General features: G+C 43.4%; 1 protein-coding gene across 2 annotated transcripts in view; it reads left to right on the forward strand.

The window, feature by feature from the left end:
- Positions 1–1,211: 1,211 nt before the first annotated feature.
- Positions 1,212–26,140, forward strand: part of LOC137007111 (nuclear factor 7, ovary-like) — a 31,594-nt gene continuing 6,665 nt past the window's right edge. Inside the window, exons 1-5 of one of the 2 annotated variants that reach the window (XM_067368426.1) lie at positions 1,212–1,842; positions 23,658–23,753; positions 23,969–24,199; positions 24,277–24,299; positions 24,381–24,499. In XM_067368426.1, coding sequence (XP_067224527.1) covers positions 1,441–1,842; positions 23,658–23,753; positions 23,969–24,199; positions 24,277–24,299; positions 24,381–24,499 — 871 coding nt within the window. In that variant the 5' untranslated portion in view covers positions 1,212–1,440. Of the gene's footprint in view, positions 1,843–12,378; positions 16,898–23,657; positions 23,754–23,968; positions 24,200–24,276; positions 24,300–24,380; positions 24,500–26,140 lie in introns of those variants that run through there. The other variant, XM_067368427.1, reaches the window with a different exon arrangement.

A 26,140-nucleotide genomic window follows, 5' to 3' on the forward strand; every position in this document is an offset into this window, starting at 1 on the left:
TGAGAAATGTTCCCCAGAGAGTGTCTGTCCTCTAGGAATACACAGCCATTTTTATATTGTTGGTAATCATCAATTAGTGGGTGGGAACCAATCAGGAACGTCTGCTGGTGTTGGTCCATTGTGTTTTATCAAATGCAAAGTCAATGCAGCCATCTTCCAGGAGATTTTGGAGCACTTTATGCTTCCATCTGCTGACAAGCTTTATGGAGATGCTGATTTCCTTTTCCAGCAGGACTTTAGCACCTGCCCACAGTGCAAAAACCACTTCCAAGTGGTTTGCTGACCATGATATTACTGTGTTTTATTGGCCAGCCAACATGCCTGACCCCTGAATCTATGGGATATTTTTAAGAGAAAGATGAGAAACAGCTGATCCAACAATATACAGATGATCTGAAGGCTCAATAGTACTTCAGCAGTGCCACAGGCTGATCACTTCCATGCCACACTTCACTGATGCTGTAATTTGTGCTAGGAGCAAGTCATTTGCTGTAATATGTGCTGCCGACCAAGTATTGAGTGTACAAATGAACATACTTTAAAGAACTTGAACTTTTCTGTTTTGAAAATCCATTTTTTGATTGATCTTAGGAAATATTCTAATATTTTGAGATACTGGATTTTGGACTTTCATGAGCTGTACGCTCTAATCATCAAAATAAAAAAATAAAAAACTTCTGAAATGTTTTACTTTACATGTAGGGAATCTAGAATATATGAAAAATTCATTTTTAAAAATAATTTACAATAAAAAAAGGAACTTTTTCACAATATTCTAATTATATGACCAGCACCTGTATATCAGTGGCGTCTGGTCCATATAAGCAGCGAATGCTCTGCATACCCAAGCCATTTGTGGATTAGCTAATATATATATAATAAATAATAATAATAAGACTATATATAAAACAAATAACAAAAATAAAAAAATAATAAAAATAAAAAAAATAACAAAAGGATTTATTAAACAAACAAAACTCAGATTAGTCATTTCACTGGATACTTGAACAAATAAATAAAATAGTATTTTTATTGTCAGTATTTGTGATTTTTCATTTTTCTTTTGTGTTTGATTCAAGGTTTTATTGCATTATACTAAAGCAAGTTTTAATGCAAGTTTTGTTCAAATTTAACCTGAAGAAATCCTGATGTTGTTCTTTGAATCAAATGTGATCATAAACTCCACCCTTTTCCAAAACTTACCAGGAAGAGACAGACTTATTATTTCTCTTTTCTGTCATACTGACTCTCTTCTCTTTTTGACAAAAGCAGTAAAGAAACAGCGATCAGTGGAGAATGAAGAGAAACACTTTCAAGAAGGATTTTTGAGACATTTGTTTCTGACAGCAGATCGTTGTGATTCTCAAGGTGATTCATTTTTAAAACTGTCGTCCAGAAAGTGAAAGTAAAGTTTATATTGCTGGAGCTCAAACAGTGAAAATGGCTTCACTAAATGTTTCTGCTGAAGAGCTCTCTTGTCCCGTGTGCTGTGAAATCTTCAAGACTCCTGTTATTTTATCATGTAGTCACAGTGTCTGTAAAGAGTGTCTTCAACAGTTCTGGAGAACCAAGAAAACTCAGGAGTGTCCTGTGTGCAGGAGGAGATCCTCAAAAGATCAACCTCCTCTTAGTCTTGTGTTAAAAAATTTGTGTGAGTTGTTCCTGACGGAGAGAAAGGAGACAAGTTCATCAGGATCTGAGGAGATCTGCAGTTTACACAGTGAGAAACTCAAACTCTTCTGTCTGGAGGACAAACAGCCTGTGTGTTTAGTGTGCAGAGATTCAAAACAACACGACAATCACAAATTCAGACCCATCAGTGAAGTGGTTTCATTATATAAGGTAAGACAAATGTCTCTTCTGTAGCGAATTAACTCAAAGGGGAAATATTAATAATTATTCACAACTCATTACGATTATTAATTATGATTAATTATAAATATGTGAACCAGTTAATCAGATTAACTTGATGTAGCTACATTAAGATTAATATTACAATAAATTAACCTGTTTGTCCAGTGAACACTCAGTGTTAATTGTTTATTAATTCCAAGAAATGTTCATTTCCAGGTTATGGAAAAACAACATTCTTATTGTACAGTACTACTCAGAGCATGTAGTCAAGATCTAAATCAATTAAGAGGCAATTTATTAGCAGACGGAGTCAAAACAAAACATGTGTTGTGCACAATCTTTATTAACTAACTCACAAACACATTAACTAACTGTAGTAAATTTCAGAGTTCGTAGGGAAGGAAGAGGACAGGGTCGGCTTTTGACTGCTGACTGAGCTTTATTCAGTGTATAAAAATGTCCAACATAAGTCTGTGCAACGCACAACAATAAAATAAACAATCCACAATAGGGCTATACAATAGGCAACCTATATGGCCAGCGGTGAATCACCATGCCCGGCTCTGTCTCGATGTGGTGCTGAATGAGGTCCGTACGGCCCAGTAGGGGACAAAACACGTCAGCAAATTCTGCTTGTAATCTAGTCAAATCAGTGAGCTGGGAGGGTGAGAGGTGATCTCCCCCTGGGGCCAGAGCAAGGGATTGTTTTTTGACATTCGCCTCTGGCCAGAGATCATCCTCTCCGCCAATCACCGTCGCCAACATCACTGATTCTGCCTCATTCCACTTTTTAAGGAGGTTGAGGTGGTAAATCTGACGTGCTCCTCTCCTATCAGAATGTATCACCTCATAATCAAGCTCGCCAATTTGCCTTTTAATCTCAAACGGTCCTTGCCACTTTGCAAGTAATTTTGAGCTTGAAGTGGGGAGCAATACAAGCACTTTATCTCCCAGTGAAAATTTGTGCAAATTAGTCCCCCTGTCATACAGCTGGATCTATTTGTGCTGGGCTTGTAACAAATTCTCCATGGATAGCCGCCCCAAAGTGTGGAGTTTTGTTCTCAAGTCCATCACATACTGAATTTCGTTTTTGGCCTGAGATGGTCCCACCTCCCAAGTCTCTCTTAGGACATCCAACACCCCACGGGGGTGGCGTACGAAGAGAAGCTTGAAGGGGGAAAACCCTGTGGAGGCTTGCGGGACTTCTCGCATTGCGAATAACAGGGGTTCTAACCACTTATCCCAATTTTTGGCATCTTCCTGAACGAACTTACGAATCATGGATTTCAGTGTGCCTTTAAAGGTTCGACCAGCCCGTCCGTTTGTGGGTGAAAGACGCTGGTACGAATCATTTTAACGCCCAACAATTCGTAAAGTTCATGTAACGTGCGTGACACAAACGCCATGCCCTGATCAGTGAGGATTTCTTTCGGAATCCCCAGTCGGGAGATTAGACTAAACAGTGCGTCCGCAACACTCTAAGCGGAAATGTTACAGAGAGCCACTGCTTCGGGGTATCGCGTTGCATAATCCACAATGACTAATGCAAAGCGATGCCCTCTTGCTGATCGCTCTAATGGCCCGATGAGGTCCATACCAATTCTTTCGAATGGGACCTGCATTAATGGGAGGGGTCGCAAAGGCGCTTTTGGAGCGGCCGGTGGATTCACCAACTTACATTCACGACAAGAAGCGCACCACCTGCGCACGTTCTCGTGAATGCCCGGCCAAAAGAATCGGGTCATGAGGTGATTTAGTGTTACCGTTTGTCCTAAGTGTCCAGCCATTGGATTAGAATGAGCCGCATGGAAAAGCATTTCCCTGCGGCTCTTTGGAACTAATAACTGGGTTGTATCCTCCTTTGTCTGTCCTTTGACTCCAGTGACCGGAACCGTTGGCGATGCTGTTCTGGGGTCTGGCCGATCCGCTGAAGGATAGCCCTCTTCAGGTCGTCGAAGACCAGGAGGTTCTGTACAGGAAGCTGCTGCACTGCCACCTGCGACTCACCCTAGAGCAGTGGGATGAGTCGCACTGATCCCGGGGCCAACCTGAAACTCCTGCAGACTTCTCGAAAAGTTCCAGGAAGGCCTCCGGGTCATCCTGTGGGCCCACTTTGTTGAGGGGAAGATGGGTGGGCGCAGCCAGCTGTCCGGTGGTCTCTGTACGAACCTCCCGGTCGTTCCGGAACCTCTCACGGTCTTCCTGCTGGACCTGAAGAATGGCCTGGAAGCTGCGCTCCTGATCAGAACGGAGGTCCAGCAGGGCTTGATGTTGGTCTTGATGCAAGACTGCGAGAGCTTTATTCAGTGTATTAAAATGTCCAACAAAAGTCTGTGCAACGCACAACAACAAAATAAACAATCCACAATAGGGCTTTACTCCAACGTCGGTATAAACAATCCACAATAGGGCTTCACTCCAGTGCTGTTGCCGTGCTTAGCGTCTCAGTCAGCAGTCCCTCTCTCTCTCACACACTCCTGCTTCTCCTGGCGTTTTATCCTGTCTCCGTGCCAATTACTGGAATGAGAAACAGGTGTTCGTGATTTACATTTAACCCACTCACTCACCACGCGTCTCCTGACGTCTCCCCCGTTGCAGACCTCGCTGAACCATGCCACCTTCGCCACACTAACTCTCAAACACAAGCTCTGGGAGAGGTCACACCCCTAAGGGTTGACCTGACCAATGAAATGGGTAGGATCTCCGAGCGGCAAAATTCCTCTATGGGGGCTTTATGATTGAAGTTGTTGAAAAGAAACTATTAAAGATTCTTGTAATACTGATGTGTTACAAACATACACAAGCATTTACATCTTCTCGATACGAAAGCATAGACACTAAATATGGCGTAATTGAAGTTACCTTAAATGTATCATAAAACATGTAAATACACTGTGAGTACAATACAACAACAATAATGATGGATGCCATTTCCTGGGGATGTGCATGTTAATTTATGGAACAGTCTGTCTATAAATTAATGCAGGAAAGTCTGTGTTCTGTGCAAAAAATGCAGGAAAGATGCAGGTTTTCTGTGTCTTTTCTCTGCTTCTCCATGTGCAACACACACATACTTCAGAGTAATAAAACTAAGGCTGGTCTTCTCGGGGGATGGGGACAGACCCCAGAGTAAGTTTTAAATAATTATTTGTTTAATGTAACAAATAATTGTGTCTGATTTGTCTCAGTCGTTACACTATCTTCACATATACTTGTGAAGGCCAAGTATGGTAACCTATACTCAGAATTTGTCCTCTGCATTAAACAATTCAAATTAGTGAACACACATTAGGAGTAGTAAGTTGTGAACACACATTAGGAGTAGCGAGTAGTAAACACACATCAGGAGTAGTGAACACACATTAGGAATAGTGAGTAGTGAACACATCAGGAGTAGTGAACACACATTAGGAGTAGTGAATAGTGAACACATTAGGAGTAGTGAACGCAAATTAGGAGTAGTGAACACACATTAGGAGTAGTGAGTAGTGAACACACATTAGGAGTAGTGAATAGTGAACACATTAGGAGTAGTGAGTAGTGAACGCACATTAGGAGTAGTGAACACACATTAGGAGTAGTGAGTAGTGAACACACATTAGGAGTAGTGAATACTGAACACATTAGGAGTAGTGAGCAGTGAACGTACATTAGGAGTAGTGAGTAGTGATCGCACATAAGGAGCAGTGACTAGTGAATGCACATTAGGAGCAGTGAGTAGTGAACACACATTAGGAGCAGTGAGTAGTGAATGCACATTAGGAGTAGTGAACATTAGGAGTAGTGAGTTGTAAAGCTGCTTTGAAACAATTACCAATTGTAAAAGCGCTATATAAATAAATTTGACTTGACTTGACTTGACACATTAGGAGCAGTGAGTAGTGAACACACATTAGGAGTAGTGAGTAGTGAACGCACATTAGGAGTAGTGAACACACATTAGGAGTAGTGAGTAGTGAACACACATCAGGAGTAGTGAACACACATTAGGAGTAGTGAACACACATTAGGAGTAGTGAATAGTGAACACATTAGGAGTAGTGAGTAGTGAACGTACATTAGGAGTAGTGAGTAGTGAACACACATTAGGAGTATTGAGTAGTGAACGCACATTAGGAGTAGTGAACACACATTAGGAGTAGTGAGTAGTGAACACACATCAGGAGTAGTGAACACACATTAGGAGTAGTGAACACACATTAGGAGTAGTGAAAAGTGAACACATTAGGAGTAGTGAGTACTGAACGCACATTAGGAGTAGTGAGTAGTGAACGGACATTAGGAGTAGTGAGTAGTGAACGCACATTAGGAGTAGTGAATAGTTAACACATTAGGATTAGTGAGTAGTGAACGTACATTAGGAGTAGTGAATGCACATAAGGAGTAGTGAGTAGTGAACGCACATTAGGAGTAGTGAGTAGTGAATGGACATTAGGAGTAGTGAGTAGTGAACGCACATTAGGAGTAGTGAATAGTGAACACATTAGGAGTAGTGAGTAGTGAACACATTAGGAGTAGTGAGTAGTGAACGTACAGTAGGAGTAGTGAGTAGTGAATGCACATTAGGAGTAGTGAGTAGTGAACACACATTGGGAGCAGTGAGTAGTGAATGCACATTAGGAGTAGTGAGTAGTGAACGCACATTAGGAGCAGTGAGTAGTGAACACACATCAGGAGTAGTGAACGCACATGAGGAGCAGTGAGTAGTGAATGCACATTAGGAGCAGTGAGTAGTGAACACACATTAGGAGCAGTGAGTAGTGAACGTACATTAGGAGTAGTGAGTAGTGAATGCACATTAGGAGTAGTGAGTAGTGAACACACATTGGGAGCAGTGAGTAGTGAATGCACATTAGGAGCAGTGAGTAGTCAACGCACATTAGGAGCAGTGAGTAGTGAACACACATCAGGAGTAGTGAACACACATCAGGAGTAGTGAACGCACATGAGGAGCAGTGAGTAGTGAATGCACATTAGGAGCAGTGAGTAGTGAACACACATTAGGAGCAGTGAGTAGTGAACGCACATTAGGAGTAGTGAGTAGTGAATGCACATCAGGAGTAGTGAACACACATTAGGAGTAGTGAGTAGTGAACACACATTAGGAGTAGTGAACACACATCAGGAGCAGTGAGTAGTGAACACACATTAGGAGTAGTGAGTAGTGAACACACATTAGGAGTAGTGAGTAGTGAACACTCATCAGGAGTAGTGAGTAGTGAACACACATTAGGAGTAGTGAGCAGTGAACACACATCAGGAGTAGTGAGTAGTGAACACACATTAGGAGTAGTGAGTAGTGAACACACATCAGGAGCAGTGAGTAGTGAACACACATTAGGAGCAGTTAGTAGTGAACATCTCAGGTTACAGATGTAACCCTGGTTCCCTGAGTAGGGAACGAGACGCTGCGTGGCAACGCATTGGGAACCTTCTGCGTGATGTCGTCACTGAAGCACTCATGTATCTAACCAATCGCGTAGCGAGACGTCAGAGACGGGTGATGTCACGGACCAGGAAACTATAAAGTATACCTGGATGCAGAGAACGCTAGCTTCTGGGATAAGTCTGAAGCAAGCACTCGCAAGTATGCAGGCGCTACAGCAAGAGACGCAGCGTCTCGTTCCCTACTCAGGGAACCAGGGTTACATCTGTAACCTGAGACGTTCCCTTTCGTGGGAACTGTCGACGCTGCGTGGCAACGCATTGGGAACGCAATCCCAACTGTGCCGTAGCTTCAAATACTTGCCAATGTTAGTGACAAAATAGAAGACCCCAGAGTAGAGCCAACATCAAGGGTATAAACCCTGATAAATGTGTGCTGGCATGACCATCCAGCTGCATCACAGATACCATTAATGGATATTCCAGACATCAGCGCCTTTGATGCCGCCATACCCCTAGTGAAATGGGCACGAACAGCCAATGGAGAGGGCTGTCCGGCCGATTCATATGCAAGTGAGATGGCCTCAACCACCCACTTGCTCATCTTCTGCTTAGATGCTGGGCCCCCTTTTCTTAGGGGACCCATAACAGACAAACAATTGGGTCTGATTTTCGCCACAGGGCAGCTCTGTTGGCATAATCATCCAAAGCTGTCAACGGGCAGAGCAGATTCAGTTTTTCCTGATCCGAATACTCAAAGGGAGGAGGATAGAAGGCCTGGAGTACAATGGGACCTGGGACATTGGTGGGGACCCTGGCAGATAGCCAGGTCTAGCGTGAAGGAATGCTTTCACCATCCCGCCGTCGTGTTGTCCGGACGAACCAACACATAGTGGCCCCTCAGGTCTGGGAGTAAGTGTTTCAGTGCTAGAAACACTGCCATCATCTCCAGCCGATTTATGTGCCAGGAGAGCTGATGGTCCTCCCATAGACCCTGAGCCGAGCGACCACTCATGATCGCCCCCCCCAGCCCGTGAGGGAAACATCTGTCGTAAGCATTACGCGACGACGAGGAGTTCCCAGCACGGGTCCCTGGGACAGGAAACAAGGCTTTTTCCACATGACCCGAGCACGAAGGCATTGCCGCGTGTCTTCGATCATGCGAAAAGGATTTCCCCTCAGGGAAAACCCCTTGGTCCTGAGCCACCACTGTAAGGGTTTCATGTGCAGAAGGCCAATAGTAATCACGTTGGACACAGCTGCCATCAGACCCAACAGTCTCTGAAACTGTTTTACAGTGAGAGTGGTTCGAAGGGAGCCTCAGCTAACCCTAGTAATACCACAGCCAGGTCCCAGGCCGGCCTCAACCTCAGTGTGCCACGGAGGAAGCAAGTAACGAGGGGGTCTCGACCCACCGAGAAGCCACCCTCAAGAGAAGCATGAAAGGCTGAGATAGCCACAACATAAACCTTCAAGGTTGAAGGCGATAGGTCCTCCGAGAATTTTTCTTGGAGAAATCTTAGCACAAAGCTGATAGGAGAGTGGACAGGGTCCATATTATTCTGTCTGCACCAAGCAGAAAATAAATTCCATTTATAGGAATAAAGCTTCCTCGTGGCGGGAGCTCTGGAGTTAAGGATGGTCTCCACAACCTCAGTTGGAAGACCAGCATCTATGAGCCTGGCCCCCTCAGAGGCCAGGCCCATAGCTTCCACAGTTCTGGGCGGGATGTATTATCGAGCCACCCGCTTGCGACAGGAGGTCCTGTCTAAGGGGAAGCTCCATTGGGGAGCCGTCTAGTAAGGACACTAGGTCCGAGAATCATATTCTGGTTGGCCAGAAGGGGGCTACCATTATTAGGCTGACCCCTTCCCGGCATACTTTCTCCAGAACTCCCGGGAGCAAGACGATCGGGGAAATGCGTACAGACGTAGCCTCGGCCACGTCTGTACCATGGCATCCAGACCCAGAGGTGCTGGATGTGTTAGGGAGTACCAGAGTGGTCACTGGGTTGACTCTCCCGAAGCAAATAGGTCGACTTCCACTCGACCGAAATTTTTCCATAGGAGATCCACCACTTCTGGGTGGAGTCTCCACTCCCCGGGCCTCGGCCCCTGCCTCGACAGGGCGTCTGCTCCCTTTATACCCCGGGATGTAAGCTGCCTTCAGAGAGAGCAGCTTCCCTAGGGACCATAGGAGGATCCGACGGGCCAAGTAGTAAAGTTGGCGAGACCGCAGACCCCCCTGATGATTTATATAGGCGACCACAGCAGTGTTGTCCGTGCGGACCAACACATGATGGCCTCTCAGGTCTGGGAGAAAGTGTTTTAATGCCAGAAACACCGCCATCATCTCCAGCCGATTTATGTGCCAGGAGAGCTGATTGACCTCCCATGAGCCCTGAGCTGGAAGGCCACTCATGATCGCCCCCCAGCCCGTGAGGGAAGCATCTGTCGTAAGCATTACGCGACGACCAGAAGTCCCCAGCACGGGTCCCTGGGACAGGAACCAGGGATCTTTCCACATGACCAGAGCACGAAGGCATCATCGTGAGACTTTGATCATGCGAAAAGGATTTCCCCTTGGGGAGAATCCCCTGGTCCTGAGCCACCACTGTAAGGGTCTCATGTGCAGAAGGCCAAAAGGTATCACGTTGGACGCAGCTGCCATCAGACCCAACAGTCTCTGGAATTGTTTTACAGTGAGTGACTGGCCTAACTTCACCCCTTTCATAGCCATAAGAATGGCACTCACCCGAGCGGGAGACAAATGTGCCCGCATCGTGGTGGAGTCCCACACTACACCCAGATAGTTGGTGGATTGAGCTGGAACTAGCACACTCTTCTTGGCATTGAGCCTCAGCCCAAGCCTCTTCATATGGGACAGAACAGCATCTCGATGCTGAACTGCTAGTTGCTCTGATTGAGCTAGAATCACTTTCTATGTAATTCAGTACGCGGATGCCCTGGAGTCTCAGTGGAGCCAGCACTGCATCCACGCACTTCATGAATGTGCGGGGTGATAATAACAGGCCGAAAGGAAGAACCCTGTATTGGTAAGCTTTGCCCCCGAAAGCAAACCTGAGGATCTTCCTGTGAGAAGGATGGATGGACACCTGAAAGTACGCCTCTCTGAGGTCTATCGCCACAAACCAGTCCTCGGACCTGATCTGTGGGATAATCTGTTTAAGTGTAAGCATCTTGAATTTGAGCTTTCATATTGAGCGATTTAACACATGTAAATCTACGATAGGACACATCCTTCTTTGGAACAATGAAGTAGCGGCTGTAGAAGCCTGACAGCTTGCTGGGAGGAGGAACCCTTTCTATAGCTCCTTTTCGCAAGAGTGTCATAACCTCTTGTTCCATAACCAGAGACTGCTCGGGGGTCACCACTATGGGAAAGACCTCATTGAATCTGGGCGGGCGAGACCCTGTAACCCTTTTCTATGATGAGCAGCACCCATTTTGATATATTCGGTAGAAGTTTCCATTCTGCCATAAAATCTATTAAGGGAACCAGTCTCTTGAGACTGGCCTCTGGTGTTTTTGAGCACTTGATTCGACGTTCTGGAGCGGCGCACTGGCAGAAAACAGACAAATCAAGTCATGACCGGCTCTCCTCGGAGGGTCGGTGGAGACCGCTGCGCCCTGACGCACACCGGGTGGCAGGGTTAGCATAACGGCCCCCTGAGGGCACCAAGGGGGACGGGTGTCAGATATTCTAACACAGGACCCCCTCCGGAGGGGCTGCCCTCATGGATCCTGGCCCACAGATGTCAGGACCTCTTTGAAGCCTTCTTGGTGATAATAACAGTCCGCAGATCTGTCTTACTTCACAAAGACTTCAGCTGTGTCACCTGTCCCGGTCCCCAAGCTTTCTGCGGGGGAGCAAGGGTGGTGACACCCTTTTCCTTTAAATTCCTCAGAATTTAATGTATTCAATATTTCATTTAATCCTTAAATTAAATGCAGCCCAAAACAGTCAAAAATGACAGGCTGAATATATTAGAATACAAAGAGAATTATAGCTCGTAATAGTTTGCAAGGTATTATAGAGAGAAAGGGAGAAAGGGAAACTCCCGTCTGCTCAGTTCCCTCCAGATATATATAAACACATTATATACAATATATACTACGTGCACGCAATCTATGCGCAGCCTCGGCAAACGCAAGATCCGAGCGAGCCGTATATATATATATATATATATATATTTTTTTTTTTTTTGCACACTTAATCTACGCGCTGCCTCGGCAAACGCGAGATTCGAGCTATATATTCCTTATTGCAGGCTTAATCCACGTGCTGCCTCGGCAAACGCGAGATCTAAGCCTCGTGTTAGACTTTTATTCCCTCGAGAATAAAGCCAACAGGAGTGGAGATAAAAACTCCCGCTAGTGCATTTCTTTTTTTACACTCCGGGACATTTTTATGAATGAACCGTCAGCTGCTTTGTTTTTGAACTGACGTGCATGCTCCACTCCCTAACACGATGTGTGTGAGGTGGCGAGTCCTCAGATCGATATCACAATATCCACCTCCTCAGAGCTGGCATGTGAAATACGGGTGCCTCAACCCGGGGAAGAAACCGCAGAGCGTGCTTCCACCTGGGAGACGGCACTGAACCTGGCAGGTAAGGGCAAAGAAAGGGCAACGCCCGTCTCTAACCCCTCTGTCAGATCCATTTGTGAACCCCACGAATGGCTTCTTTTTCGCGATCCGCGGGGAACACTGGAACACAGTATTCTGAGAGCGAGTTTCTTTCTTTTTTTTTTATAGTGCACACAGACGGCTCTCTCGAGAGCTGCCCGGGCTTACTCAACTCCCATTCAACTGCTGTTTCTCGCCATAATACGTGTCTTTTTTATAAATATATATATATGGATTGGTGTGAGATACTCTTGTCCTCAGACAAAGATATCGTGACTTGTTTATATGAAATAAGACAAACAACACCAAATAAGACACACGATAACATAGAGTGCTTGCTGAAGACACAGAAGCTAGCGTTCTCTGCATCCAGGTATGCTTTATAGTTTCCTGGTCCGTGACGTCACCCGTCTCTGACGTCTCGCTACGCGATTGGTTAGATACATGAGTGCTTCAGTGACGACATCACGCAGAAGGTTCCCAATGCGTTGCCACGCAGCATCGACAGTTCCCACGAAAGGGAACGCACATTAAGAGTATTGAGTAGTGAACACACATCAGGAGCAGTGAGTAGTGAACACACATTAGGAGCAGTGAGTAGTGAACACACATCAGGAGCAGTGAGCAGTGAACACACATTAGAAGTAGCAGAGATGGGACCAAGTCACACATGTGCAAGTCTCAAGTAAGTCCCAAGTATTTTTTTCTTGGGCAAGTCAAGTCAAGTCAAGTCCTGTAGTAGGTCAAGTCAAGTCCAAGTCAAGTCACCTTATTATTGTAATTTTACCTGCAGAATCTGATCTTAATATGCAATAATATGCACTTTTCATGATTAGGTAATCACGGCAGCTGTAGTCTTATTCACATTTGTTTTTCTGATTAATTGTTTTGCTCTATGAGAAAGACAAGGTAACAAAATATTCGGGGCTTTACTATAAACATTCGTGGCTTAAGCCCCCTTTGCCCAGCCCTAGCGCCGCCCCTGCAAGAAACGCATTTTTTTGACGGCCTGCTAGCGGATCGTTAGGAAAGATTAGATGAATGAGATAATTTATGTATGGGCCTTTTTTGGGCCTGAAATCGCTGATACAACCTTTAATGGCTACTTTAGCTATTATGACATTAGCTAACTACCAACTAACCAGATAACATTAACAAATTGACAAGCACTTACTGGGTAGAATGGCTCTTCAGATGACGGACGAAATTGGAGGTTGTCGTCTGGCTGTCCGAGATTTGCATGTTGCATGTCTTGCAAAGCGCTGTTCTTCTTTTGCCATCTTGCAAAAAATTCTTGAAGCCAAAAGCGATGACCCTCGGTACCCCTCCGGCTGACATGTTGATGTGATGTGATATCTGATCTAAGTGGATGTGGTGTGTGCGAGAGGGCATGACTGATGATAGTGTCGTGATCCATTCATGAGTCTTGACAACGCTATTCTCAGCCTGCGTTCCAGCTGAGTAATCAACTTTATTTTTTAAAATAATTTATATATTTTATATTCAAACTGAAAACATGATGTGATTAATACTAATAGTCTTTAACTTCCAAAGTCTCAAGTATTTTATTTTTTGGCAAGTCACAAGTCATAAAAATGGCAACTCGAGTCCAAGTCACCAAGTCACAAGTCCCCATGTCTGAAAAGTAGGGAGTAGTGAACACACATCAGGAGCAGTGAGTAGTGAACACACATTAGAAGTAATGAGTAGTGAACACACATTAGGAGTAGTGAGTATTGAACACACATTAGGAGTAGTGAGTAGTAAACACACATTAGGAGTAGTGAGTATTGAACACACATTAGGAGTAGTGAGTATTGAACACACATTAGGAGTAGTGAGTAGTGAACACACATTAGGAGTAGTGAGTATTGAACACACATTAGGAGTAGTGAGTAGTGAACACACACACACACCCGGAGCAGTGGGCAGAGATTCACTGTGGCTCCCGTGGAGTGATTGGGGGTTTAATGTCTCATTCAAGGGGGTCATTTATAAAGCATGTGTATGTGAAGATTTGATCTTAGAGTGTTTGTATGCATAAATCCACGCCAACACTCATATTTATAAAAACGGTCTTTGACGTGGAAAAGTGCTTAGTGCCACATCAGAGCAGACGTACACACTTTTCCTTGTCAGATTACTGCAGGTTTTTGGAAATCTAAGCTATTCTTGCAGTTCGCCATTCTAAATTAAAGGATTTGGATGATGACTGGTGATTTCTTAAAGGTGCTCTAAGTGATGTCTCGCGTTTTTAGGCCAAAACATTTATTGTCACATACAGCAAACATCTCCTCACTATCCGCTAGCTGCCCACTGTACACACTGTAAAAAAACGCGGTCTCTGTAGTCGCCACAAGCTCCGAAAATGGCAATAAAAACAAAGTGGTGCAGCCTGGACCACGAATCACAATAAACATGATAATTTCAACCAACTGTTAGCAATCAGTAATCAACATATCTAAACAATCAGCATGGGTGAAAGCATATATATAGACACAGTCAACCAGGGCTGGGGAGTAACGAAATACATGTAACGACGTTATGTATTTAAAATACAAAATTTGAGTAACTGTATTTCGTTACAGTTACATTTTAAATAGATGGTAATCAAATTACAGTTACATTCAAAAAGTATTTTAGATTACCAAAGTGATTACTTTGAATTTTAATGTCATTTATTTTATTTAATAGGCAATTAACGTAAGCTGTTTGAGGATTTTTAACCAACGAGCCAATTGTTGATGATTATCGACTCTGTAAAAAAAAAAAAAAAAAAAAAAAAACCCACGCGCAGCCTCAGATATTAGCAACCTGCAGAGGGCAGACATGCAATCGCACACAAAAAATGCAACAAAACTTCTGTCGGCTTCAAAGCATTCAACATCTAATCTGAAAAAGCATCTTGAGGTAGGCCTAAGCTGTTCTTGGTCTTTTAAAATGTTATTTTCCTTATTTACTCCTTATTTTCCTATTTACTCATACGTTGAGCTTTGTATCGTTATCATTAGCCTACGTTTAATATTTATAAGAATTTATTAGGTCTTTGAAAAATAGCTAACACAAAATCCTCATAGAATTAACATCCATTTAATCGTGCGTTAAATAATGTTTTATAAAGCCAATTTATTGGTGTACTTTACAGTCAACCTTTGAATCTTAATAATTCATTCCAAATGTTTATGGCGCGTACTCGAGTTCATGATCAAAATTAGAGATGGAATAGTCCACTGGTCATAAATCCAAAGTTTTTTTAGTTTTATTGTGGTTTGCAAACAAACTGCTTTGTAATAATTTCCAAAAAAATTCAGGAAATATTTAAGCCTGTCAACAGGACGTTAACACAGGCACATGCTGAACACAGACACAAAGAGGAGAACAGACACGCCACAGAGAAAATACTGCACCATGCACAAGCTCACTGTTCGCGAAATATAGGAAGAATAATACAAATATTAAATTGGGGTTGATATGAATGTATCTGTGAAGGGAACTGTCTTCAGAAAAGTTTTGATGGCTTTTCCTCTTACCTCCAGCGCAGCGCTGCTGTGTATGTACTGGTAACCATGGAAACGCCATATCACTGCTTTTCCACAAGCGCCACCTACTGTCAGAGAGTGAATTTACATTTCATTCAGTCCGTCTGCTGATTGTGTTTTGTGCTAAAGTCAGACCATGCTGTTTTTTCTGTTGATTATACAGTAATTTAAATGAAAAACAATTGATCATGCTTATGTTCATAGCATCTTTGTTGGGATTGTGATAAAAATGCAGTGTCTGCCTCTAATATCAAAGAGCTACACTTATTTTTTGAACAAATAAACAACAAATAAATGTAAAAACAAAATAGGTGCATCACTAATAATAATTAAAAAAATTAAATAAAGGATTATTTTAAAAAATCGAATAGTTTTTTTTTTTTTTTGCTGTTTGTTGTTTATATGGTTAATATTAATGCAGCTATCGATGCACTAAGTTTAAATATTAGTATAAACATATTTATACTAGGGATAATTCACACAAAATGATCATATTTTTTTCCAAACCTGTAAAATGTGGTGGAGAGATGCAAAAAACTGTTGAGAAACCGTAGGTGAGTCAGCTTTGAATATAGGCCTTCTCTCGAGATTATTGGGTAGGTCATTTTCTTTATAAACATTCTAAATGTTACAAAAACATTAATAAAACAATTTAAACCATGTCAATTCGACTCTATACACTTATAAAACAACATATATTATTAACAATATTTTATTGTGGTTATATAATATTTTGTTATCCCTCTGATGCACATCTTTACAAATATAAAAAATATAATTTAGGAATGATATATTATATATGGATGTGATGTTAAAAGAAACAAATATTTTCTTAATTTATCAAGATACTAAAATCCTTTACCAACACATAGGTTATGTCTAATAAATTGCATATATATATTTTGTAACTGATGTTAAAAATACAATTTAGTGGAAAACCAAATCCTGGTGGATAGAGGTCATTTTTATTTACAGGTTGTAAACTTAAAACAGAACATCAAGTTAATATGGTCCTTTGTGTATTTTAAAGTATTCCAAAGTATTTAGATTAAGTTACTAAACAAAATAAGTTACAGATTACTTTTTAAAGCATGTATTTTGTAATCTGTAGTGAAATACATTCTAAAAGTAACCTTCCCAACCCTGCAGTCGACCCATATTCCTCGACAGTTTTACAGCATTTGGTCTGCCACATTTTTGCAATGTCAGAAATCCAGCTCTTCTCTTCCAAAGATGAGTCCCTCATCTCCCAGGAATCTTCACCTCATTCACCCCACATCAGGAGTGCCCCTGCTCCACCGGATGTCATTTCTGAATCCCTGGAGCCACTACATGGACATCAGCCCATTCACACTCCACGACGCAGAGGATTACCCTCGCCTTCTCCAACAAGATACCAACCAGCATCTCCAGCATCTTTGTACGCCTTGACCCATCCGACAATTCCTGCAATAGAGAAATGGACAGTAGTAAGTCTAAGACAAGCGCTCATGTGCGCAGACGTTAATTTCTCTAGGAAAATGATTAAAGCACAGTTATATGATCTGTATGTGTCCCTTCAATCTACCCTTCCTTCTCCAAAATCCACTTCTCCCTCCATAAATGCTAAAGCGAACATGAGTCGCAAAGCCCTGTTTTTGCATCGACAGAAAACACAGTCTCCTTCGATCACAAGACCGGGCCCCAGACTTGCTCTTTCTCTAATCCTCCTCCCTGTCCGTGGTCTGCAGCCCCATCATCAGACCCTAGCACGAGGCTACCTCCGCAGCGCAGGCCTAGACGCACTATTTTCCTTCTCAGCCTACCTCATTTTATAACATCTTCATTCCTCCACAGGTTCCAGGGGCCGACCCGAGTGTGAGGCTGCCTCTGCTAACGGCTTCTGTCCCAGCTTCTCTTCCTCATAATACTATCCACCCTCCCTTCACCCTGCCCTCTGCAACACCGATGCCCATCCCACCAAATGCAACAGCTCTGGAACCTATTCCAGTTGCCAACAACATCAGAACACAGATTCTCTCAGAAATTCAAGCTGTTGGCACCAGAGGCGTACCCATTCCCAACCCCAGTACCTCATTATTCAGAGCTGATATTCCCTTAAATCATCCACTGAAAACTCTCCTCAACACCTCTCTCAACTACATTCTTCAAGCCATATCTCCTAGAACCCTACAATCTTATTTGACCACCTGGAGATGTTTAAAGTCATTTCACCTCACTTACAGCCTACCTTTTCCTGATTTTTCTCTTCTCACAATTACCTAATTCATATCTTACCTAGCCGGCTTCATTAAGGGTTACCATCTTCTGAAATAACCAATTCATAAACATCCCTTCTTATCAAAGGCATCCAAAGGACCCAACCCACACACCAAGACGCCAGCAAACCCATCATCCTAGACATGCTCACCAAATGCATCTCCAATCTCCGCCGAGGCTACTACTCCATCAACACAGCCTGTACTCTCGACACAATGTTCATACAAGCCCTTTTTGGTTTTCTCAGATGTTCAGAACTCACCATCACATCTAACTTAAACCCAAAAATCCATCCCACAATTACAGACTTATCAGTGTTAGAAGACGACACCATCTCTTACTTCACTAAACAAAGTAAAACAGACAAAATGAAAAAAGGCCATTTCATCTACATCTTTAATCTCCCTGAACCAATTCAGCCATACCAAACCCTTTCAGCTTATTTACACTTCAGAAATGCTCAGGCTAAACTCCCATCCGACCCACTTTTCGTTGATGATTCCAACTGCCCTGTCACATGTTTTTGGTTCCAAAACCACCTTAAATCCATCTTCTTTCAATTTGGCATCCAAGCAGACCACTTTACCAGTCATTCGTTCCACATAGGAGCAGCATTACAGCTGCACAAAAAGGCCTTTCCCAGCATCAGATCCAAACATTGGGTAGCTGGTCATCAGAAGCTTTTAAGAACTATATCAGATCAAATCACATCCATATTAAAGAAGCCCAACGAACACTTATCAGCTAGAATTTTGACTCCAGCCTCGTTCTCTCACACATACCCGCAATTTTTCTCCACTCCCGTACCAGTGATGTTCCCTCGACTCCCACAGGAGCTCAGCTCTTTTGACAAATTTTCTCCACAGCCGCAGCAGTGATGTCGCCTCGGCTCCCACAGGATTCCAGTTCTTCTGGCTATTCTCTCCACTGCCGCAGCAGTGATGTCGCCTCGGCTCCCGCAGTAGTCCAGTTCTTCTGACTAATTTTCTCCACTGCCAAAGCAGTGATGTTCCCTCAGCTCCTGCAGGAGCTCAGTCCTTCTGACTAATTTCTCCACTGCCGCAGCAGTGATGTTCCCTCTGCTCCCGCTTTTTGGGGGTCATCAGTAATGTTTCCAGCTGCTGTCCTGCCTTGGTTTGCAATTTTTGTGGAGTACTCTGGGTTTGGGCCATATGCTGAGCTCGGAGCCCTCTCCTCGGACAGCATGCCAAATATGCATACTATTATGCATACTATTTACTATCTGATTATTTGTAAGTGTGTACTTGTGAAATTATGTTTTATTAATAAAATTCGGGAGGAGTAACATTCAAATAATCTGACTAATCATCACGTCATTTTAGCCAGATGTCAACAATCAGTAATCAACATCTACCCAATCAGCATGAGTGAAGGCCTATATATAGACACAGTCAACTCACCCATATTACTTGACAGTTTTACAGCATCCCTAAACCACCCCGTCTCCTCACATTTGCCTGGTTACTTTCCTAACCAGAATATGGGGGGAGTACTCTGGGTTCAGGGAAAACACCGAGCTCAGAGCCCTCTCCTCGGACAGCATGCCAAATACGCATACTATTATATACTGTTATGCATATTATTTACCAGGGCCGGCCCAAGCCTTTATGGGGCCCTAAGCAGAATTTTACTTGGGGGGCCCCTCAGTTAAAATAAAAGATAAACTGTATATCTTCTTATATAAAAAATAAATGTAAATGTACAAAACACACAATATTAAATTAAATACTTAAATAATGACATAAAATGAACAGATCAGATGGACATGTAACAAGATAACAATAATAAACGTATTAATATTAAAGGGATAGTGTTGTGTGAAGCAGATGACCCAGAAGCGAAGGCAGTTCAGAGAGAATTTATTAATAGTTCAAAAGGTTTAACACAGGCAGTCTGCCGAGCACCGAGCTCCTGGATGCTCGCAGCTGGAACAATGAAGAAATTAAATTAAGAGAACACAGTCCTGGCGGAGGGCTCGCAGTACACAGTCGCTCAGTCCTGGACTTGGAAACACCACAGGTGGTAGAAGATCCTACTCAGTTCCTGGCTGATGGGATACTGGGTAGAAACCAGGCTTGAAGAAGATGGAGTAAACAGCCTGGTATCTGGACTGCTACCGAGACTGAGACTGAGACTGAGACGAACACACAATTAACATCTCATACATATCAGGTCTGCAAAGTAGAGCCGAGATACATGCCACAACACGAAAAATAATAATCTGGCAAAGAGTCGAGCAAACAGCAGGGAGAAAAAGCCAAGAAAAACGCGACGTCGATTAGCGGCATGACGTGTGCACTCTCTGTTCTGGCACAGCGCGGTTCTCACTCCTCTCCAGGTGCCCCCGCGATGCTGTATAAAAGCTTGAACGGAGGGAACGAACACCTGTGTCTCCTGAGAAGAGAACAGAGGTGGCTGGTACCCGATACAGCATTGAAAGGGTGATAACCCAGTGGATGACGAGGGAAGTGAATTATGGGTGTATTCGACCCATAGCAGTTGCTCACTCCAAGAAGAGGGGTTGCGGAACGCTAAAGTATGAAGCATGCGACCCAGAATTTGGTTAGGGCGTTCCGCTTGACCATTCATTTGAGGATGGAATCCTGACGACAATCTGGCAGATGCATCAATATGTCGGCAGAATTCCCTCCAGAATTGTGACACAAATTGGGGACCTCTGTCGGACACAATATCAGAGGAGAGCCCATGAAGTCGGAATACATGTTCAACCATGGACTTAGTAAGGAATAATTGACCCCGGGGACACAGCCGTGGGACAGAAACATGAGTAAGTGCCGCTTTTACCTGTCTCTCAATTCCCCAGATAACGCCCCCGACCACGCAACTGCTTGGCAAGATCGTTTCCGTGGTGGAGGCGCTCTCCGAGGAACCAAACTGGTGAGAGAGATCGTCAGGTTTCATGTTCTTCGCGCCAGGTCTAAAAGAAATTGAAAAATCGAAACGGCCAAAGAAGCTTGGCGAGCATTTAGTCTCTTAGCCTGAACGAATGTACTCTAAATTTCTGTGATCAGTCCAGACAATGAAAGGAACAGAGGAGCCTTCTAGCCAGTGGCGCCATTCTCCAACAGCCAGGCGGATGGCTAGAAGTTCACGGTTACCTATATCATAATTGTGTTCGGCCGGCAAGAGTCGTGGGAACAGAAAGCGCATGGATGAACGACGCCATTCCGGACACCTTGTTAAGTCTGCCGGGCTTTCAGCTGTTTCAGGTCAGATCACGACGCAGAATCAGCGGTGAAATCACGCGGCGGCGGGACGTGCTTTTACATCAATGAAAGGTGGTGTTCAGATGTAACTGTGTTAAAGAAGATGTGCTGTCCCGATCTTGAAACACTCTTCATTAACTACAAGCTGTTCTATTCACCGCGGGAGTTTTGCTCATTCATTCTGGTGAGCGTCTACATTCCTCCGCAAGCGCACGTGAGCTCGGCTTTACAGATACTCGCTGATATGAGAGCGAGCAACAACACCTGGACTCTGTTTTTCTCGGGGACTTTAATAAAGCGTTTCTCTCACGTGAACTTCCAAAATACAGACAGCATGTTACTTGTCCCACCAGAGACAGTAATACACTGGATCATTGTTACACAGCAATAAAGGATGCATATCACTCTGTCCCACGGGCAGCTTTGGGGCTCTCTGTTTAGTTCATCTCGTACCGACCTACAGGCAGAAACTGAAATCAGCTAAACCTGTAGCAAGGTCTGTAAAGAGATGGACCACCGAAACAGAGCGGGCTTTACAAGCCTGTTTCGAATGTACTGATTGGAGTGTTTTTGAAGCTGCTGATGAGCTCACAGAGACTGTAACTTCATATATCAGTTTCTGTGAGGATTTGTGCATTCCTACAAAGACTCATTTAACTTACAACAACGACAAACCCTGGTTCACTGCAAAACTCAGCCAGCTCCATCAGGCCAAAGAAGATGCTCGCAGAAAAGGGGAGTCTTGTACAAAGGGGCCAAATACACACCGGAAAAGGAGATCAGAGTGGCAAAGAGGAATTATTCTGATAAGCTTCAGAATCAGTTCTCTTCTAATGACACAGCTTCAGTGTGGAAAGGTCTGAAAGTTATCACCAACTACAAGACACCATCCCCCAGCTCTGTGGAGAATCAACAACTGGCAGATGATCTGAACGAGTTTTATTGCAGGTTTGAAAAATCACCATTCACACCTCCAACAACCCCCCTCTCCCCCACAACTGCAATTCAGTTCAGTGAAGATGATGTGCGCCAAGTCTTCAGAAATAACAAGAGAAGAAAGGCACCAGGCCCAGACAGTGTTTCACCAGCCTGTCTGAAAACCTGTGCTGACCAGCTGGCCCCCATATTCACACAGATCTTCAACAGATCACTGGAGCTGTGCGAAGTCCCCTCATGCTTCAAACGCTCCACCATCATCCCCATCCCAAAGAAACCCAAAATTACTGGACTAAATGACTACAGACCTGTGGCTCTAACGTCTGTGGCCATGAAGTAATTTAAAAGACTGGTTCTGGCTTATCTGAAGGACATCACTGGACCCTTACTGGACCCCCTGCAGTTTGCTTACCGAGCAAACAGGTCTGTGGATGATGCAGTCAATATGGGACTGCATTATGTTCTCCAGCATCCGGACAGACCAGGGTCTTATGTGAGGATCCTGTTTGTGGACTTCATCTCTGCTTTTAACACCATCATCCCATCACTCCTCCAGCCCAAATTAACTCAGCTCTCCTTGCCCACCTCTGCCTGTCAGTGGTTCACCAGCTTCCTGACAGACAGGCAGCAGCTAGAGAGGCTGGGAAAATTCTCATCCAGCACCCTCACCATCAGCACCGGTGCCCCTCAGGGCTGTGTCCTCTCCCCACTGCTCTTCTCCCTGTACACCAATGACTGCACCTCTAAAGACCACTCTGTCAAGCTCCTGAAGTTTGCGGATGACACCACACTGATCGGCCTCATCCAGGGCGGTGACGAGTCTGGTTACAGACTGGAGGTTGAACAGCTGGCTGTCTGGTGCAGTCTTAACAACCTGGAGCTCAACACGCTCAAGACAGTGGAGATGATCGTGGACTTCAGGAGAAACCCCCCTGCTCTTCCCCCACTCACCATCATGAACAGCACTGTAACTGCAGTGGAGTCATTCAGTTTCCTGGGCACCGCCATCTCCCAGGACCTGAAGTGGGACAACCACATTGAGTCCATTGTGAAAAAGGCCCAGCAGAGGTTGTACTTCCTTCGCCAGCTGAGGAAGTTCAACCTGCCACAGGAGCTGTTGAAACAGTTTTACTCTGCCATCATTGAATCCATCCTCTGCACTTCAATTACCATCTGGTTCAACTCAGCTACCAAATCTGATTTCAGCAGACTACAGAGGGTAGTCCGGTCTGCTGAGCGAATCGTTGGCACAACCCTCCCCACTCTCCAAGAACTGTGCTTATCAGAGTGAGAAAAAGGGCAAATAAGATCACTCACCCCTCACATCCAGCACACTCCCTCTTTGAACTGTTGCCATCTGGTCGACACTACAGAGCCCTGAGCACCAGAACGGGAACAGTTTCTTCCCTCAAGCAATTAATCTCATGAACACTTGACAAACACTGAACACACAACACTATTACACTTTATTTACTTCAAACGCTTATTTATATTTCAAATTTGCACACATAACTGTACATACAAATTGTCTATATTATATATTGTTTTTTGCTTTTTTTGCACTTTGTCTATCTTGTAAATTTGTATATTATTATTTTTATTCTCTTTATTATGTGTCTTGTCTTGTCGCTGTTACTCTGTTGCACTGTGGAGCTTCTGTCACTAAAACAAATTCCTAGTATGTGTAAACAACATACCTGGCAATAAAGCTCTTTCTGATTCTGATTCTGATTATATGATCATATCACTGTAATCTGGTGTTTTATGTGTTTTTGTTCAATTCTAGGAGGAGCTCAATACAGCACTGAAGTCCTTACAGAAGAAACTTCAACACAATGAAAAAATGAAAGGAAAGTTTGAGAAAACAGTTCAACACATCAAGGTGAGGAAACAGAATCGAGAGTCAATTTAATTATAGCTGTAGGATCACTATTTACAGTTATGATCTGATATATTTAATATAATGGATTCCAGTTTATTATTTCTGTAAATGACAATTTTGTATCCGTTATATGTCGGTGTTCGAGTTTATCTCTGATATTAATTATGTGATGTGTGTCGATTGAGATGATTGAAGTGAATGTGATTTGATTTCAGTCTCAAGCTGAGCACACAGAGCGTCAGATTAAACAGCAGTTTGAGAAGCTTCATCAGTTTCTCAGAGATGAAGAAGAAGCTACAATCACTGCACTGAGGGAGGAAGAGGAGCAGAAGAAGCAGATGATGAAGGAGAAGCTGGAGGAGATGAACAGACACATCTCAGCTCTTTCACACACAATCAAAGACATGGAGGAGATGATGAAAGCCAATGACGTCTGCTTTCTGAAGGTCTGATTTCAGATCATTGGTTGATCATTGGTTCATTGATTGAGTTCTTGATGATAAATGGTGTGTTTGTTCTGCAGGAGTTTCCAGTCTCAAAGGAAAGGTGAGTGATCTGCTCCTGTCTCTGGTCTCTCTGGTTCTGATCCAAAGCCACTGCAGTTCTGACTCCTGAATGTTCTTCCAGAGTCCAGAGCTCACAGCCGGATCCACAGATGGATTCTGAAGCTTTGATTCATGTGCCGAATCACTTGGGCAACCTGCTGTTCAGAGTCTGGAAGAAGATGCAGGACATCGTCCAAAACAGTGAGTCTGACTGCAGAAGATCTGAGCTCTCACACACACACTGGAAATGATGGATGGGTGGAGAGATAAAGGTGCTTCATGACACAAACTGAAAGATTAAAGGGTCATAAAACCCCCCTTTTTCAGCTCAAGTCTAGCTCACAATCTTTTTGAAAAATGCAACTTAAATGGGCGTGGTGGCTGTGAGAGGAGAGGAGAGGAGAGGAGAGGAGAGGAGAGGGGGGAAACTCTCATCGCCAGTAGCCCATGCATATCGACTATCACTAAAAATCAATGGTAAAACGTGAGGAAATACTACATTTTTTTAAAAAACTGGAAAAGTTAAAATCTAATGAAATACACTGACACTTTATTTTTGTCTTTTCAAGAGTTACTGAATGCCCTGCTACATATATCCTACAGTAATCGTAATTCTATTTAAAACATTAATGTACATGTGTAATTACAGTCATTATAAAATATATAGTTGTTTATATACACACTATACATGCATATATTTGAAAAAAAAAAAATAACGCTTAAAAAAAAACCTTGCGTACATAGATCTACGCGCCGAACCTGCAACACGCTCAGTCAGTCAGGCTGCGTGTCGACTGGAGCAGAGCAAGCGACCAGAGCATTTTTAGATTCATTCCTATTCCTAAGTTGAGCGTCACATTTAACTTACGCGTGGCTCAACTTCCATAGGAATGAACCGAAGACACTCGCGCTTACCCGCTCGCTCCGCGCCAACGGACACGTTGGTCGGACACAGTCAGTCAGTCTCTCTCGCTGTTTAGTGCCGTTAACCGTCCTCGTCATTGGAAAGATCCACGTGGTGTCATGAATAATTAAGAGAGTGTCTTCTCATTGGATAAAAAACTCAGTCTCGTTAATAATTATGAAACACAGATGAGTCATCAAAGTACTATGAAAATAGCGTATAAAAACTAAAATTTAACCATTTCCCCCCTACTATTAAATCTAACAGATGCTAACATTGTCTTCAGTGGTGTTCAACACACATACCTCTGTTAAAATCTCAGAAATTTTGGTTTAGGGTTTCATGACCCTTTAAGTCATCAAACAAGTTCACATCTCCCATTTAAAAAAAAAACAAAAAAAAAACATCAGTTACACGATAAATAATATCACAGAAACTCTTGTTTTTATACACATTTTGAAGTATCGAATTATAAATGAGTTTGAACAGTTTTGGCTCATTTGAACATTCGATTAGTGACAATCTGTGGGATTTTTCAGAGTTTTGATCTTCATTTATAGGAAAACCGTAAGTCTGATCAGTAAAAAAAAATAAAGAATCAGAGTCACAACAGTCTGAAGATCTGAGCCGAGTTTGATGGTTGTATTGCTAAGGTGTTCTGGACAGTTGCTAGGGTGTTGCTAGGAAGTTGCTAAGGTGTTCTGGGTGGTTGCTAGGGTGTTGTTGGTGGTTTTGTGGGTGTTACGAGTCGTTGCTAGGTGGTTGTTAAGGTGTTCTGGTGGTTGCTAGGCAGTTGCTGGGGTGTTCTGTGTGATGGCTATGGTGTTGCTAAGCGGTCGCTAGGGCATCCAAGTCAAACAAGACCCTCATGTATCTATAACTCTTCTATCCAAAGTTATTCCCTTTTCATCTCTTTGAATGGACGTCTATGGAACTTG

This window comes from Chanodichthys erythropterus, chromosome 18 (genome assembly GCF_024489055.1).
Source record: "Chanodichthys erythropterus isolate Z2021 chromosome 18, ASM2448905v1, whole genome shotgun sequence".
Classification (NCBI taxonomy): Eukaryota; Metazoa; Chordata; class Actinopteri; order Cypriniformes; family Xenocyprididae; genus Chanodichthys; species Chanodichthys erythropterus.